Raw genomic sequence first — 19,656 nt, 5'->3', positions numbered from 1 at the left:
AACACACCAATATACACACAAAATATTTATTCACACACACACACACACACACACACACACACACACACACACACACACACACACACACACACACACACACACAAAAACAGGCAAATAGTCATGCATAAATATAAACACAAACACACACTCCTCCAGCTGTGGTGTAAGTCAATGATCTAATCTGCTTCCTTCACATCCTTTTTACAAGGCTCCACCCCCTTTGCTGCATTCTGAAACTCCCAGTGGCATTGTGGGATCCCCCCCCCTCCCCCAACCACACACAGCACTGATTACATTTCACTGACTGGTAGGTGTGAGATGATCAGTTTATTGACTTCATATTGATAAAACTTGTGCTGTACCCATATAAGCGCAGTATCTACTCACCCACCTTTCTTAATGCAGAAATTGCATCTCTTCCTCAGTTGGGAGGACCTCTTTCATACATCACCTGTCTCTTTCTCTCATTAAATTCAATTTACGCAGACACACAGTTGTGTATCTAATGTTTTGCAGACATTTAACATTCCTCAATACATTGTGTCATGTTTGTCACAGAAAAACATCACAGAGGTCATCACCACGCACAGTGGACAGCATAGTGGCAACCCACAGGGGCTTAATGATCATGACCAGTGCAGCCTGCCCTCTGTTACAGTTTGTAAACCTAATTCTGTGAGTTTCCATCAACGTGGAACAGAAAAGTTTGTTCTCAGCTGGAACCAAACAACAGTAGATTCTTTAGCAGGAACCGTGACACCGTTATAGGAGAGTCGAGATAAAGAAGCTCCAGAAAGAGCTTAAAGCGGCAAATAAAGTGTTGTGGCGCAGTGGACCTGGGCAGAGTGTAGTAGAAATAAATAAAAGGAAATAAAACAGAAACATCTGTATGTGATTCTGTTGCTGAGTTTAGCGTCACTTGAGGAGAGTCGTCTATTTTTCTCCACTGTTCACTGTCTCCTCAGGACAACTCAGAACTCTGCATCATTTCCACATGCGTGTCATATCTCGCATTGATCTGACCATGACTCTATCCATTTATCTCTGGCTCTGTTCAGAGACAACGACGCTGGAACACCACCCCCAGCTAATGATGTATCCTTGGTTCCCATCAAAACGGCTGGAATCTTGAACACAAACAGATTTCATTTGGTGGAATAGTGCAGGAGGCGCCATGCTAACATTCTCTTAGCGTTGTTTATCTTCTATGGGATATGGGAACAGAAGCTCACCGCAGTGCCTGAGAGGTCCATGACCCAAACCCTAACTTCAGCCTGAAACAATTGGTAGTCTGACTTATCAGACCACGCCACAAACAACCAGTCTTCTAGGGTCCCGTTAGTGACCTTACAAGGCCAGTCACGCAAAAGGAAGAAGAGAGAGATGGACACCATCTTCACTGTCCGAATACATGTTTCTCTATATGAATTCTCTCTCTTCAGTGTGAGGAGTTGTCCACGTCCTTTCAGACCCACATCACAGAGCTGTTATTCCCTCAGGCTCCACACCCTGTCAGAACCACTGTGCCGAGCTGGTATTCCCAGGTAATCAGGCTACAGCCACTGTCAAGCGCAGGTGTTATATCGACCCCCCGGTAGAGCACTGAAATGTGTCTTTTGTTTTAGTTCAGACGTGGAATGTAAATATTCATTTTTTTTTTCATTCATTATCTGTAAGCGCTTATCCATTTCAGGGTCGCGGTGGGTCCAGAGCCTACCTGGAATCATTGGGCGCAAGGCAGGAATACACCCTGGAGGGGGCGCCAGTCCTTCACAGGGCAACACAGACACACACACATTCACTCACACACTCACACCTACGGACAATTTTGAGTCGCCAATCCACCTACCAACGTGTGTTTTTGGACTGTGGGAGGAAACCGGAGCACCCGGAGAAGACCCACGCGGATACGGGGAGAACACACCAACTCCTCACAGACAGTCACCCGGAGTGGGAATCGAACCCACAACCCACAACATCCAGGTCCCTAGAGATGTGTGACTGCTACACTACCTGCTGCGCCACCGTGCCGCCCCAATGTAAATATGAGACCCACTATTTTTACGGACGCTAATTTTCACATTATTTATCTTCCTAATGCACTATTCGCTTTGCAAAATGTTCTCAGATAATCAGACATACGTGCCCATCCCTGTAGAACCTTCCAAACCCTACACTCTCAAAAAAAAAGTTCCATAAAATGTCCTTACTAAATGAAAGCGATCCATTTACACCCAACTGTAATACAGAACCATGTATGTTCAAACGGATCTTTAGATTGATGGAGTGCCTGTACTTCCTAAATACGGTTAAAATCCATAAAGTGTTCTGTTATTTAACAATTAGTGCTACTACCAAAAGCTATTATCAAAATGGTGCTACATACAGAACTATACACAATCTCCATCACTCAACCACTTCACTGTGCATCTGGTTCCATACAGAACACAAGGTTCTGAATAAAAAAGCTGAATAAAAAAGCTAAAAAAGCTAAAAAAACTTCCGCATTTGCTTCAGAACCAACTGTTTTACGGTTCTTTAAAGAAACATACAATAGGTTATGGTTCATAAAGAAACAACCATTTATCCAGGTAATGACCTCATAATGGTTCTTTGTGGTGCTTTAAATATAGATACATTTGAAAAGGCTCTTCACAGAAACACAAAAAGTTCTGGGTCACAGAGGAAATGATCCAAGCATTCCAAATGTTTCACGAGATCTGCTCTCTACAGAACCTCAGCTTTGAATAAGAACCTTAAGGATAGTATGGGTTTATGTAGGGATCACAGACAGAACAGGAGAGTTTATCCCAGGAAAGACCCCTCAAACTTTCAAATGGTTCTTCAAGAGTTTGTGATTTTATGAAGAATTCAATAAGGGACATTTTTAAAAAAGTTATTTAAGGGGCTCTGAATCATGGAGAAGAACCAGTCAAAAATTTAGTAATGGTTCTAGGTAAAAGGTAAAAGATCCCTGGAAGAACTTTTTAGCATTCAGAAAGTTCTTTACCAAAGGTTCGGAACCTGTGTCTTTAGAAGCATATTTTAAAAAGTTCTCAGAAGAAAGCTACACAAGAGGTTCTAGATCTCAGAGGGGAACCCCTTAATCAAGGGAAGAACTTGCTCTAGACATGGCTCTATATAAAATACCCAGGAAGATCTTTGAAAACACTCACCGTAGCCATGATGTCGCCATGGTGAAGTCTTGCGATTACTGTGGCGTCGGCGTGGTACCGAGGTGTCACGACAACCACGGCATCGCCGTGGAGATGAGCTCTCCATCTCAACACCCGTCCAACATCTCACACGGTTAGAGCTTCACCACAAGCTCCAAAATGCACTACAACTCCAACAGAACTTTCCCTGAACCGGCCTGGCTTCATCAGGGGACCACTGGCTAGGTTCAGAGCAAAGCCCACCAGGTCCAGAAAGTTCTGGAGGTCAAGAAAGTCCAGGAGCTCCAGCAACGGCAGGGCGGAAAGTCTCTGTGTTCTTGCTAATAGCTGGGTGTGGGAGCAGAAGCAGCCTCATCCTGAAGGAACAAGGGGGGCAAATCTCACCCTTCCTGCCCCCCCCCCCCACACCCCCCACCCACCCCTTTCGGCCTCTCGGAGAAAATGACCCACTTCACACTGACCCCTCCCCCAGGAAACAGATATTACTGTGGTCACCACAACGAAAGAGAGAGAGAGACACACACACAGAGACAGAGAGTGAGAGTTCAGAAAAAGAGAGGGTGAGCTGAGAAAAAGATCAAGTTAAGAAAGAGAGGGCAAGGGAAAGAAAAATAAAGAGCGACAGTTCAGTGGGAAAGAAAGCTGAGATACAATGAGAGACAGGGTAAGATTATTAGAGACTTCTCATTTATGATTTTAATAGAGAGCTGAGAAACACAGTTGAGAGACAGAGATCTAATAGAATGAGAAAAAGATAGAGAGAGAATGCATATCTCTTGAATGTCTCGCTCTCTCGCTCTACGCTCTCTCTGACATTTTGGATCTATAATACATTTCTAACTGAGATGTAGAAACAACTCATCTGAAACGCACACACGTTTTAGCATGTGATGAGTTCCTAGGAAGGGCAGGGTCAGTGTTATCAAAGATCTTGAGAAACTGAGAAGAAGACCTTTTTGAAAAGCAGACAAACTTCTTCCAATGAATAAATGGTATCTGCTCAACAGCACCCCCTGCAGGGATCGTCCACATCTGATAAGATGCCAGAGGAGATAGACCTAACCACAACCTAGGGCTGCAAAATTCCAGGAATTTTCAGAAGTTGGGAAATTACCATGGGCATTAACAGGCAATTATGAGGATTAATGGGAATAAAATGTGAATATTTGAATCTAATGGTGAGAAACTTACATGTAGTTGGTAAAAAAAAATATACAGGCGTAATCATGGCTAAAATAATTAGATATGGCACCAAACTGTTGAAACCAAAACAGGCACATTACACACTAAAGGGCTATTGAGACCACACACCCTTCACTGTTCATTCCTCCATCACATGTACAGCATATGTCCAGATGATTTCTAGAAACATGACAGTGACCACTACTGAAAGCACACATTTGGACCAAAAGACTACCTAAAGTCAGGTACATTCTGACGAGGTTCATATTTTTATTGATAGTAATAGCATTCAAACAATTAAGCAACTATTAAATCAATCTCAGTTGTTTGCTATGTGTATCAGACAAGCTTAATGAGCAATTTCATTTAAAAGACTAGACTACCAAGGCTAGCAGGTTAGCAAAAGGATAGCTTAGAGTAGCTACCTACATTTTTTGCCTCAACAGGTTTCTGTAACCAAGAATTAATTCTTATTATGTATTTAACATTTTGAAGACCATTAGCTTTAGTGTTTTAAAATTTTTGTCATTTTATTCAACAGAAGAATGCCACATGCATCAACTATGACATCACATATGTCATATTATTTGTATTGTAATGCCTTAATGTCTGCTGTTTACAACAAAAAAAAAGGTACATTGATGAAAGTGTATGATATAGTTCCTTTGAATTATCCCATATTTCCTATCAATTCCAATAAATTCCCCAAATTTCCATGGAAAGTTTACATTTTGGAATATTTTTCCAGTAATTTACTGAAAATGTATCAGAAATTTTCCAAACCTATCACAACCTGAGCGCGCACAGATTTCCTGACCATCTCTGGTGAATTTCTCTGATTAAACTCCCTTGTTCGGTGCAAGTGCACATTAATGTGTGGATCTGGAACTCCCCAACCCATACACTGTTAAAAAAAAGACCTCTAGTCAGTATTATGTGTGCTGCCCAAAAAACATGGGATAAAATGAGCAGTTCTGATTCTGATCCACTTATAACGTCAAGTTCGTATACATAAGAATTGCTATGCCCCCGTCTCCGAGTCTGTCCAATCACAGCTCTGGACTCACATTTATGTGAGAGCACCAAGACAAAGTTAAACGCAGCAAAACAGACACAACGAGTTCGAAGGAACTGAGAAAACGAGACCGGAGAACAAACGGAACCAAGGAAAAATGGCTTCTGCTCCTCACTGCTGGGGGGGTGGTCACTGCTGTGGGGCTTGTGTGGTTTTGACCAAAGAGAACAGAACAGATTTGTGTTCCACTGTGAAGAAGAGGGGAATATGGCTCCTGTAAAGTTATTTATTTATTTTTCATCACTTCATTTCTCTCTTAAAGAGCACCATGGCCAAGGTTCATCTGGGTTTGTAAGAGCTCTAGATGACCCCACACATAACCCCACTGTCACAGTCCGACAAGGGGGGGTTACACATTGACCTGTCCAAAGACATCAGCCTCAAAACAAACACAATAAACAAATGGCAGGGGGTGGGGGGTGGGGGCAGAAGGAAAGATGTATATAAGAAACAGCAAGGTAACAGTTAGAGAAAGACAGCAAGGGAGAGGGAGAACAGACAGAGATAATGAAAAAGAAGAGAGTATTAGTAAGAAAGAGAAAGAGAGAGAGAGAGAGAGAGAGAGAGAGAGAGAACAGAGAGATGTGGTATTTCCTGTTTCTGCTGCTTTTTCTGATTCTGATTGGATCAAGGTTTGGACTATGTTTAGTCACTTCCTGTTTCCCAAGCAGTGTGGGGAATTGTGGGAAGGAAAGGAGGGGAGCGGACAAGTGGGACACAGCAGGAAACGACAGATCAGACAAACGAGTGCAGGGGCAGGCCCTCTCAACGCATCACTTCCTGCCGATCAGTAACTGCGATCAGCTATCTACACCTCTCTCTCCTCTTCACTACAGTGTACTCTGCTGGGAGGGCTTTACACTTAATATGAGAACATAGCTGTAAGGATCTGATGGTGTTCAGCCTCATAATCATCAGTATTGGTGATTAGTTCTGGATCATACACACCACTCCAACTCATCCCAGAAAAACATCATCACCCCAGAGAACACCGTTCCAAATGTTCCACACACCAGAAGGAACTCTCACTCCAGAAAACACAGAAGGATGTCTATAAACTTTTGAGAAGAGTGCATATAAATCATCTGTGTAAGTGTAGCCTTTCCGGACGGAGCCCTAAATACAGAGTCAGAGTTACAACAACAGCTGTCATACACACACACACAGACACACACACACAGCTGTTTCTGAAACAGAGCCTGTGACTGTGTTGCATTTTAGCATCAACTAACAAGTTCAAACAGGTTCACATGAAAGAACACGCACACACAAACGCGTGCGCTTCAGCTCATCTAATCTGGTGCGAGTGCGGGAGGTCATGGGTTACAAAGTTGTGGTGCTCTTAAAATTCCTGATCTTTATACAGAGAAACTTCCCAGAGTTCCACCTTAACTTAGTCTCTCATTCTAACTTCCCAGTCCACCTTAAAATGGCACATGTCCTGATTGCTTTACGGGTGCACTTAGTCATTTTCTCACTGAATATTCTTCATGTTCTGAAACAGCAGCTATTCTGACCCCTACTGGCCAGGAGGTGTCAGTGATCCACTATGAAACCTGTTTTAAACACTGAAGCCCTCTGTTGGTGGACCCACTCTGTGGAGTGTAAACTGATTCATTAAGGGTCGACAGATTGATTAAACTTGACTCTCCATCTACAGAGTGGCACAGTTACTAATTATATTACAGTTAATATTTTATATTTAGTATTAAAAAATGATTTAATCCAATAGTTATTAACAGTTTATCTACTGCCAAAATGATACAATATTAACACACAACCAATCACAAGGGGGACACCAAAGGAACCATTTGGCCACACCCCAACAACCGCCTTGAACTCCTTAGCAACCACCTGAAATACAGCAGCAACAATGTGAAATTTAAGCTGGAACAGCAGTGCGAGAACACAACTGTTGCTCTGTTGAAGGCAGTGCAGCGGCTGCCGAATGTAACATCTGCAGGATTTAATGTGGAATGGATGCAGGATTATGCAGAGTGTCCAGCGTCAGGAAGTCTCCTCTGTAACTGAAGCAGAAATTATTTAAATGTGTTTTTAACACATCAACCCCACAGCATCGTACAGTCACTAACAGAGCTCTGGACAGTATTCGGACTTGTTCCAAAACTGACAGAGGCCCGGCAGAAGGTCTGGCCCCTCACAAACTCATTACGCTGATCTGAGCCCGCTCTGCAGGGACAAATTCCCACTGACACATCCTCAAACAGAACCAGACATGAGCGAGACAAACAAGAAGCAAACTGTCATCACTGGACCTCTGTAGAACAGCTCATTAACATGCAGATATTATGCTAATTGAGGGACAACTTCTATCTTCGCTGTCTGACTCAGAATAGAAGCCTCAGTCAGACGTGATTATTATTATTAAGAATATTTGTAATAAAGTCTGAGGGCCAGATGATGAAGCTAGAAATACACACACAGACATATGCAGACACGCACACACAGTGAACGAGGTACTTCTTTATGAGAAAAGAGAAAGTGGTCATTAACAACAAATTGTCATTTGCAAACCAAAGGTGAAACGTGTCTAAAGCTCCAAAACACAGTAAAACTACAAATATGACAGGAAATGATTATGATACATTTCATATGATACTCATTCATTCATTCATTCATTCATTCATCTGTAAGCGTTTATCCAGTTCATGGTTGTGGTGGGTCCAGAGCCTACCTGGAATCATTGGGCGCAAGGCGGGAACACACCCTGGAGGGGGCACCAGTCCTTCACAGGGCAACACAGACACACACACACACACACACACATTCACTCACACCTACGGACAATTTTCAGTCGCCAATCCACCTACCAACGTGTGTTTTTGGACTGTGGAAGGAAACCGGAGCACCCGGAGGAAACCCACACGGACACGGGGAGAACAAACCACACTCCTCACAGACCCACAACCTCCAGGCCCCTGGAGCTCCACGCCCTCTCATATGATACTCACTTTTTTTCTCTCTCTCTCTCATCTGTAGCATGTGGATGCATTAGGACAGTGGTGAGACTCAGAATGTTGAAAAGCATGAAATGAGATGAGGATGTTGCTCTATTCCTGTTCTATAGGTGGGGAAACACTGACCTATTTTTGCCATTACAGTTACATTACTTAAGGTGGAACTGACTCTAAATTCAGGAAAGCGCTAACTGTATGAAAGTGAACACTATGTGTAAGTGCTACAAAGCTAAACAGCTCAAGTTTCTGTGGTAATTCCAACAGTGAATAAAAACTTACTGAGAAATGAAACGTCAGCCACCAACCATACAGTTGCTTCTTACTCAAATAAACTGTTACACACACAAACCAGAGGGGGGGACCTGGACCTGGACCTGTAACTGACAAACAATTAAGAGCTGTTTAATTTTGAACAAAGTGTGGGACTTTTAGAGCCAATCAGATCGCTGATTATGAAAAAGCAGTAAAGTCAACTGCAACAACAAGACAAGTCATTACGGACAATACTTAAATGTGCATTTTTTCGTTTTCAAAATCATTGTTTTATTTGGAATTTTTACTTGAAATGACAAAATAAAATTTTATTTAGAGTATTTGTTATAGTGCTGGGCGATATATGTGCAAACCAATATCACAATTAATTTTTCCTTTTTCCACAATTGTAATTAATGAACGATTGTTTTGTTTTTGTATTTTTGACCCTCATAGTTCAGTGACAAAGCTTGGACTGTACATATGTTCCAGTATTGAAAATGGGATATTTTTTCTAATGTTGCTGGGAGCTTCTTCCTCTCTTGTTTTTTGAGCACTGTTTACCGTATTTTCCGCACTATAAGGCGCACCGGATTATAAGGCGCACCTTCATTGAATGACCTATTTTAAAACTTTGTCCATATATAAGGCGCACTGGATTATAAGGCGCATACAATAGACGCTACAGTAGAGGCTGGGGGTTACGTTATACATCAATTAGATGGAGCTGCGCTAAAGGGAATGTCAACAAAACAGTCAGATAGGTCAGTTCAACTTTATTAATAGATTACAACCCAGCGTAGTTTAAGGTAAAACATGTAGTGCAATGTTAATATACCCCACATATAATTGGGGGGGGGGGGACGGACTTTTCCTCGATTCAATAATAATAATAATCACAATATAGTAACACTCGAAATAGTGCAAAGTGATAACAATATATCAATAACTCAACGTTGCTCAAACGTTAAAATCACACAACACACAAAATAAACACGTAAAGCTCACTTTACTAAGTTATTCCTCATCCACGAATCCCGTTCGTTAGTGATTCGTTAATGTTAAATTCTCTTGCTGCTGCTCTATTCCCGTGTGCTTCTGCGTGACTTATCGCCTTGAGTTTAAACTCTGCGTCATATGCGTGTCTCTTAATAGGAGCCATTTTGGGCTTTACATAAAAAACAAATGGAAATGAAATATATATACCGGTATATATCCAGCATATTCCGCGCGCGGAAGAAAATGAAGTAGGCAGCTGCTTACCGTAGTTGCGAGACCTGTTGTGGCTCAATATTGTTCCATATATAAGGCGCACCGGATTATAAGGCGCACTGTCGGCTTTTGAGATAATTTGAGTTTTTTAGGTGCGCCTTATAGTGCGGAAAATACGGTATATTTGGAGTGTGATTGTGCATTGGTTGCTGAAACAGTTTTTTTTCCAGCATTTACATTTGGCTTTTTGTTCAGTGTCATATTAAACACAGCACACCCAAACCACAGCATGGTAGCATGGTTTTAAAAAGGGACAGTACATGAACACACAGTGGGAACATAACAGGATAATAATAATAATAATAATAATATGTTAAAAACAATTGATATAGACAAGATTATGTTGATCAGATTTTCTAAATGTTAATTTCTCTAACTGGTCCTTAATTAATTTTAATTAATTACCCCTGGTGTAGTCTTATTTTCTTAATTTTCAAACATTTCTGTTCCTCCAGCACGTGTTACTGAAATTTGCTCTCTCAGAAACTGTTTTTTTATCAACTCGTGTGTCAGTTTGCGCTGTTGGGCTGTGCTGAGCTGAACCGCCCAGCACCAAAAATGTGGATATGGGTCATTCCTACTACAGATATAGCATCATGATATGATATTTCTGCCATAACACCCACTACTAAGTGGGACACATAACAGAGACATCCTACAAGACCCCAACCCCCCTAAACACTGCCCCCTTCAGGCAAACCGCACTAAAAATGTCCATCCATTCAGCTTTCACAGACCAATTTTGAGAGTTCTATACCCTTCTTCACCTTGCTAGCACTGAGAATGGTGACCTTAGGCTCATGCCCAGCTGCTCCAGAGCATCACATTTCATTTCATGTCCTGAAAGCAGCTGATGTTCCTTGTGATGAGGAAGCAAGTAAATGACTTTTGGGGGGAAATCTGCAGGATACGGGTTCTTTAATAAATGTGTAAATGTGTAGGTCTCTTTTCTGGGGAGTGTGATGTCTCTGATGTGGTGAAAAGAAAGAGTGTGTATGTGTGTCCTGACCTTTACTGTGTGTGTGTGTGTGTGTGTGTGTGTGTGTGTGTGTGGAACCCACTGCTGGAGCCGGACACTGGAACCTGGTGGAAAATGTGACGCTCCTGAATTATTCATGGCTCCGAGTGGAGAACGACCTCCTTCTGTTGTGTATTTCATATTTACGCCACTCAAAGTCAGCGCCACTTCTACAGCTGAGGCCTTGTACAAAAGAATGGCTGTGCCTCCCCAAATCCCATCATCCCTTTTCCAGCTGTTTATTTTCTGACTGCAAGTAAGTACATATCTATCTCTGTATATGTATATTTACATCTATATAGTTGACACAGTTTGTTTAGTTTTATATATATAAATTTAAGTTTCCGTCTCCGCCTTTAAGGCAGCAGTCAATCAGGAAATCCACCATAGAGAAGGAACCAATAGGAGAAGAATCCAATTTGTTGTCACTGAACTAAATAGTTATGATCCACAGAGTGGGCCCACCACCAGGGGTCAGCCATGTTTAAAACAGGTTTTAGTACAGAACCACTGCTGCATCCCTGCCAGAAATGGTCAGTATATTGACCACATAACTGTAAGAAGAGTCAGAGGAGGTATATCCCAATTCAAGGATGTGGCCTACAAAGATCTATCTTGTTGAGTGTCCTTCGAAGGCCAAACTGAAAGGGGACAGTCTACTCGATGGTGGATTTCCTGATTTACTGTTGCCTTAAAGGCGGAGCCAGAAACATTAATGTTATTATTTTTATTATAAGTCCATTCAGAACCTAGTTTTAATTCACAATACATGTTTTTATTATTATTTTTTTTTTTTAGAACTAATTAAATCATAACTTGAAACAGACACAGCCCATTTGATTGAAAGCTCTCTCACATGTTTAGTGTTATGACACATTCTTGGCTTTATATTGTTGTTTTTTTTTTATATAGTAATAATAATTAATAAGCACTTTCATTTAATTAAAAAATATATTACAGTGGGTTTTGTAGTAGAATTATTACAAACATTCTGCCCCTTCCTGTCTGTCGCACTTCTCTTTTCTCCAACGTGCTCTCGAATGAAACGTGCTAAGACAATGAAAAAGGCTACATTACAAACAATGTCTTCTGAGGTGAACAGAGATCAAAGGCACTCTCCAATAAGCAATATTTTACAGAAATAAATACTGTGGGTTCTGATTCAGTTTTAGTCACTGTGTATTTACCTCCGACCAGTATCATTTAACACCACGGGAGATAAACGAAGGATAAAAGGGTTCATTCATAGATAAACATTACATTTCCCCGCAGTTTAATAAACTGCTCCTTGCTCAAAAAAGAAAGCATTTGAGCAGGTTTTCTTTTGTATTATTGATTATTTGATGTTGAGTAAAGTTTGTTTAAATCCCTCTTCATCAAAATCACAGGAGCATACAATGAACCATGGGATATCTCGACTGGTTAAATATAGTCCTGTTGCATCCTCGGGAAAAGAAGGGCGCATTTGTCGGCCGCATACAGAAGAGCCTTCGACATGGGACGGCCTAGACACGCCTTCAAAGCAATTTGAGCCTGTGCCTTTTAATCGAGATAGGACAATCATAATAAAAACAGATGTTAATGTGGAACTCCAGGAACTTTTTAAATAAACTTTAGGAATTTCACATGCACAAAATCTACATAACTTCAACAATTCAGTCAAAAATGCTAATGTTGCTAAATGCTGGATGTAAATAGATACTGATTAGCATCAGGGAAACTGGATTGAGCTCATGAATTGAGCACATATAACGTTAATAATAATAATCAGCAATAATAAAATAATATAATTGAAAATAATAATAATGGTAGTTGTTAATTTTCATTTTTGTTGTTAATTTTATTGGGAAGCACCATGAGCTGCACTTTCATGTATGATGTGCTATAAAAAACTTTCACAGGTTATTTCTATTATTTATAAAACACTCTAAAATCAAAGGTTTTATTCAATATTTATCAAATTAAGAATGAAAACACACTGGATTAATAAAACTCTTTAAATGATCTCTATAAACCCAACAGAAGTCTGTCCAATCAAACACCCCAGCCTCAGACAGTAAGAATAGCGACAGCACTGTCCTGAACTTTCCCTAAGTCCCAGAGGACCTCTGCCTCTGAAGAAAAGGCCAGTGAATTGCTGCGTAAATAACCAGGGTCTCTGTCTGGCACAACACACGTTATTACAGCAACATCTAATAAACGCACACAAAAGCTCAGATATATCAGAAACATTGTTCACTCACGGAGACAACAGAGACCTCAGCACTGTTCTATAACGGTGAGGACGCCCCATGGGACCCCCAGAGAGAAGACATGATTTTAGTGACGGATTATTATCAGTGATGCATTGACACCAACGTGGTGGTGCTGTTTTGTTGTGTGTTGTGCTGGTATGAATGGAACAGATACAGCAGTGCTGCTGGAGTTTTTAAACCCCTCACTGTCACTGCTGGACTGATAATAGGCCACCAAACAGCGTCCTGTGGGCAGCGTCCCATATCATCTGATAAAGGACTAAAGAACAACCAACACAAACTGTGCAGATGAGCTACTGTTTCTGAATTTACATCTACACTGGGGACCAAGGTAGTGTCTAACAGAGTGGACAGTGAGTGGTTTAAAAGCTCCAGCAGCACTGCTGTGTCTGATCCACTCATACCAGCACAACAATCACGTCTGTGTCACTGTAGCACTGAGAATGAGTCACCACCCAAATCATACCTGCTCTGTGGGGGTCCTGATCACTGAAGAACAGGGGGAAAGAGGGATAAAGTATGCAAAACAACAGAGCACCCAACCCCCAAAACTCGTGCAGAAAGGGTTAAAAAAAGTGTGTGTGTAAGTAAGTAAGTAAGTGTAAATATGAGAAGCACTGACCCTCTGTGTGTGTCCGAGTGTGTTTTCTCCTCAGCGCCGTTAGAGCTCTGTACGCCACACTCTTCTTTTCTCTCTCACTCCTTCGCTCTCTCTTATCTTGATTACTCGCTTTCTCCATTCTCTCTGAATGAACTCTAATGCTTCTTTTCTTTCCTCCTCTCCCTCTCTGTTCCTCCACGGTCTGCACTCCTTTTTCATCCCCCTGTCTCTCTCTCGCTTTAATTTATCCGCAGCTTTTTTTCTCCTTCGTTTTTTCTCCCATTTTAAACTCCTCTAACTTTCACTCCTCCCGGGACACGCTGCTCTCCACGCACTGCATCATGGGAAGTGTAGTTTTCTTCGGATTTGTAGGCGAACAGTTGGAGACATTTAACTGCGTTCATCTTTAATTTTTGCTTTTGGGATTATTTTACTTTTATGTCATTAGTTTTGTTTGTGCATCTGAGTTTTTGTTTATATTTTGATGATTTGCTAAAAGAATAGATGATGGAAAAAGGAGAATAGGCAAAAAAGAAAAATAAATAAATAAATAAATAAATAAATAAAACTTAAAATATAAAACCAAACCTAAAAGAAAAGAAATTTTTTTTGACCAAACTCTCTCTCTCTCTCTCTCTCTCTCTCTCTCTCTCTCCCTCTCTCTCTCCGGGTAAACACGCCCCTCTCAGGCCAAACCGTGTAATTACACACAGATATAAATAAAACACGTTATTAAAAATAGCCCTGATCTTAATGTCACTGTCATGTGACCTCATACAAATATGTTCACCAACACACCCACCCACACACACACACACACACAAAGAACGTTATTTTGACTGGGGCAGGAGTGGGCTGAAGCATAAGGACTTTTATTAAATCATTAATAATATCTGCTGTGTATATTATGAGTATGTGTTTGTGTGGGTGTGTGTGTGGGTGTGTCTGTGTGATAGATGTTGTTTACCTGGTCGTCCGGACCTGCAGGTCACGGTCAGCGTCTGAGGAGGAAATGACATCATCACATTATTAACATTCAAAAGGAGATGTGGAGAGAAAAAGATACTGACAATGGCAAAAGAGAGAGAGAGAGAGAGAGAGAGAGAGAGAGCAAGGCAGAGAGAGGAAGAACAAAAGTGGGGAGAAGTGACAGATAGAGTGAGAGGGAGGAAAAAGAATGAGAGAGAGAGACTGAGAGATAAAAAGAGAGACAGAGAGTGAGAGATAGACAGCTAAGATAGTGATACTATCAAACCATTTCGCATCCTGAGTCAAGAAGCAGCCAGGCTTTCATATATCACACACCTAAGCAACCAATCTCATCGACATGGGGTGGGGCTTTGCAGCTACAGACAAGTGTCAGAAGGTTGAGCGGTGATAGAGGTGCAGACTATTTGCCTATTCATGAGGTTAGAGTCAAAGTGCCACATGAATGAAGGTGTAGAGTTAGAGCTGAGGATGTGGAGGAGTGTCTCGGGGGACATCTGTAACAAAGCACTGCCCACATGGCAGTGATGGATGTCCTGCACAAGCAGGTCCATGCAGGTGATCAACAGCATCACTTCCTTTTGAAAAAGGCTATGTCAGATTAAAATCTGCAATTACCAACATCTTTCTCTGATCTGCACTCTAGTGGAAGCCTCCAGATACATGCATAGCACATAGAAAAGCATGTTAACAGTTACATTCACAACGCTGAGAGTTGTTATATCTCTACCCTAAAGGCCAATTTCTGCTTCTGTGTCGAACCTACACCGTAGCCAACGTGTAGGTCCTACAAGAATGTAAATCTTATATTCTTAAATATAAAGGTGCTACAGAAGGCTCTGTGAGCGAAGCCGTAGAAGAACCACTTTTGATTTCATTAAGAACCATTTTCGCTAATATCCTAAGATCTTTCTTAATCAAACATGTTTCTTTATGGAACCAAAAGTGGTTCTTCTATGGCATCATTCAAAGAATCCTTAGAAAAAGACCACAACAGTTATTGGTTCACAGTCGGATAAACATGGATCACATTGAGGAGAAATTAACAGGGGAAATCCAGAAATAAGAACTCCTCTTCTCTACATGAAAGAGGCGCAGATGTTGCTGGCACCAGACCTAGGGAATATCTGGGCCAACAGCGAGCGATACACAGGCCAGGCAGCACTGTGGACCACTCCAGCAGATCCACCTTGATGCGATACTGCCACCCTCTGGGGGAACATTACTGAAAACTGTTAGCAAAACTGTAGAAGTAATTCTGAAAATAAAATGACTTCTAATGTTGAAACACACAAGTAGAAACTTTATTTCACCTTCTGTTGTTAGTTCAGAGTCTAAAATACAGCATTTCATATAAATAAATAATAGGAAATAAAACAGGAACATGCTCTGTTTGTGTGTGTTTCTGGGGCTGGGTTTGGCTCTGCTTTAGTTAAGTTACTCTGCTGTCCAAAAGCTCAGCAGGACAGCTCAGATCTCTGCAACATTTACACATGTATTATGTCTCACAGAGAGAGGACTGCTGAATTTGTCTTATTTCACGTGAATGTGTGTCTTTGCCTGAAATATTGTAAAGGGAAGTGGTAGGGAGACATTTTGTGACGTTGGTGTATTTATAAATCTCCATATAGCTGCGCACAGCCACCATAAACTTCACATGCTTTAAACTGTTACACTGAATAAATAAATATTTGTCATTTAAAATCAACAAAATGTTCTTGGATGTCTTTGTTTTTTGGTGGTAAATCATCTAGCATTTATTTTTAAATAAAATGAACAACAACAAAAAAAAAACACTGATGTCTGTGTTATATATTATGAACAAAACTTTGTGCTCCTTTTTTCATTTCTGCATTCATTAGTCCTGCAGTCCATATTTTCTGTACAACACAATTACATAATAAAAACCCTATGTAAACAAAGACATTGAAATGAAGCACTAAAACTTCTCCAGACCTTCCAATGCCAAGGGCGTTCCTGTTTTTGAAATGCCAGAATTTGTGACAATGGCTATAAGGCTAAAAGGGGTCCAGCAAAACTAGGCTTGTTTTATTTTGGCGGGTGTCTGTTTTTAGTCTTTTAAATAAAATAGCTTTAAGATAAGGCAGTTTCCAATTTTTATTTGTGAATTAAGGCAATTTCTTGAACCTCTAGACAGTCTGCAGCTAATTCAACTTTAGCAAAATGGGCAGCACAGTGGCACAGCAGGTAGTGTCGAAGTCATACAGCTCCAGGGACCTGGAGGTTGTGGGTTCAAGGCCCACTCCATGTGACTGTCTGTGAGGAGTTTGGCGTGTTCTCCCAGTGTCTGTGAGGGTTTACTCCCATGATCTAAAAACACACATTGGTAGGTGGATTGGTGACTCAAAAGTGTCTGTGAATGTGTGAGCATGTGTCGCCCTGGAGAAGGACTGGCGCCCCCTCCCTGGTGTATTCCTGCCTTGTGCCCAGTGATTCGGGGTAGGCTCCAGCCCCACTGTGACCCTGAATTGGATAAGTTCATTCAGACAATGAATGAACTTTAGCCAAAAACACAGACGCCTCCAATAATAATAAAACAAATTCACTACAAGGAGCAGGAACACATGGGAGAAACGTGCTGGATTTGTGTTGGTTTCTTTCTTGGCGCCACATGTAAACTATACTCTTTTCCAAATAACACCCTCCTTCATACATAGTGCACTTCACAGATTACAAACTAAACCACTACACTGTGCACTACATAGTGTAGATATCTGGGAGATATTTGAGCTCCAGCCCGAATGTTTTGGTGGTGCATTACAGAATGATGCAGACACCAACTCACAAGTATAAACAATAGATGCACTCATGCAGGCGCACTCTGTTTTGAGTCAAAACTGGGGCGTAAATCATCCATTACCCTCCCAGGTGGGGGTGGGCCCTCAGGGTCTCCGTGGAGTAAGCCCTTGGTTTTCCAAATAATACAGAAAATCCAGGAGATATGAATCTGTGTCTGATGACGAATTGTAAGTCACTTGGGCTGTGGTTTTCTCAGGGGAGGAGGGAGAGACCCCACCCTACCTCCACAGATTATCCTAATGAGAATAATTTCCCAGAACATCCCTGGAAACACTATCATGTAAGGATTAAAGTATTTTAAAGTATTTAATATGTTTTTGGGGTGAAATTAATGACTGGAGTGGGGGGGCCACTATATGTCCTTCTTTGCACTCTTCACCTTCATCATTCAGCAAACCCTTTAAAACTTTCCTAAAGTCTCCAGTATGTCTCTCCTTCATGCTCCTGAATGCTCTCTTTATGGACTTTGTGACATCACAGATTTTCCGGAGGTTCCGATTGGCCGAGACACAGGAAATTCTGTCCAGAGGTACAATTTAAAAAAAGCAGGAGGTTGCCGTGGAAACATAGTTTTGGCCCGAGCCAGATGACATTCAGACCATTCCTACACACACTGCATTCCACACACACACACACACACACTCACACACACAGAGGCTCTCAGATTCAAATTTTCCCCACAACCATTTTCCCACACTGTGCATTACTTATCTCTCTCACTCTCTCTCTCCCACACACACACACACACAGAGAAGAGCTCTTCCTGTCTGCTTTCTCCCATGTTCTTTTATCTCCCTCGCTGTCACTGTATTTTTCTCCATCTTTTTTCCATCTCTCTCTCACACACACGCACAAATATGAAAGTGAAAAACACTTTAGAAACACCTTTCTCTTTCTCTTTCTCAAACTGTCACGTCCATCTCCTCTCTCTCTCTCTCTCTCTCTCTCTCTCTCTCTCTCCTGAATGTCAGTAGTGCTCGTTTACCTTGGTTCTTCTGAAGAATCCACTCAGACAGCTGAAGAGTCCCATCTCTGAGGGAACCCCGTTCCAGGGTTCAGAAGGTCATGCCATTAAAATGTGAGAGAGAGTGTATTTGAGTGTGTGTGTGTTCAGTGCTGTGTAAAAACTGAAGTTTGTGTTTGAATGTTACGCTCCTCTGGAAAACTGAGGCGGAGCTAAATGACCGGGCCTTAGTCCAGCTCTCTTCACACACACACACACACACTCTCTCTCTCTCTCTCTCTCTCCCTCCCTCTCTCACAATAACGACTGCATTCTTACTCTCCCTTTCTTGTCTTTATATCTCTCTCTTTCACACAGTTCAGTGCAGGACAGCTTGTATGATGCTGTCATCACAATACTCTCTCTTTCTCTCTTTCTCTCTCTCTGTCTTTCTCCACCATTTAAAGAGTTACTATTAAAATGATTAATAAGCAAATAATATTTCTGTTTGTGTACACTATGGTCACGAGAGCACATTCCTGCTGCTGTACCTCGTGTGTGTGTGTGTGTATGTGTAGGTGTATGAGACAGAAGGAGCCTTGTGCAGTGTTGCGTATTTATTTGTGTGTGTTTGTGTGCAGGAGGGGGAATGCAGAAGTAGGAGTGTAGGAATGAACTGAGAGAGAGAGAGAGAGAGAGAGAGAGAGAGAGAGAGAGAGAGAGAGACTTGTATACACTACTTGTACTATTTTCTAACACTTTATTTTCTCACTTTATTTCTTTTTATTTAAGTCTAGAAACAGAACAGGAAGTGCATGCAGTGTGGAAGTGTGTGTTATATGTAGTGGTTTAGTGGGGGACTGGCTGTGTTGTGTAATTCTGTACTAAATGGCACGTCAAGATAGTTCCTCTGACATGTCGTATTCAGATGGACCCTGGATATCTGTGTTATGCTAAAGGCTAATGTGCACCCAAGGGCAGTAATGACCTCTGACCGTGTCCATCGAGGTTTAACTGAGTTTAATTCTATGTTAAATCTCTTTCTGTAATGAGCCTTCCCTTTCTCTCCAGCATGTCACCTTTAGTTAACCAGGCTA

At 41.4% G+C, this 19,656-nt stretch overlaps 1 protein-coding gene across 2 annotated transcripts in view; it reads right to left on the bottom strand.

Annotated features, from left to right (window-relative positions):
* The window catches only part of stard8 (StAR related lipid transfer domain containing 8), a 28,735-nt gene extending 14,642 nt beyond the window's left edge, over positions 1–14,093 (bottom strand). The window contains exon 1 of one of the 2 annotated variants that reach the window (XM_066659447.1): positions 13,831–14,093. In XM_066659447.1, coding sequence (XP_066515544.1) covers positions 13,831–13,948 — 118 coding nt within the window. In that variant the 5' untranslated portion in view covers positions 13,949–14,093. Of the gene's footprint in view, positions 1–3,176; positions 3,426–13,830 lie in introns of those variants that run through there. The other variant, XM_066659453.1, reaches the window with a different exon arrangement.
* Positions 14,094–19,656: the final 5,563 nt, after the last annotated feature.

The sequence above is a fragment of the Hoplias malabaricus genome, chromosome 2 (assembly GCF_029633855.1).
Source record: "Hoplias malabaricus isolate fHopMal1 chromosome 2, fHopMal1.hap1, whole genome shotgun sequence".
Classification (NCBI taxonomy): Eukaryota; Metazoa; Chordata; class Actinopteri; order Characiformes; family Erythrinidae; genus Hoplias; species Hoplias malabaricus.
The sequence above is the reverse complement of the archived record's forward strand: the minus strand, read 5'-3'. Positions and strand labels throughout refer to the sequence as shown.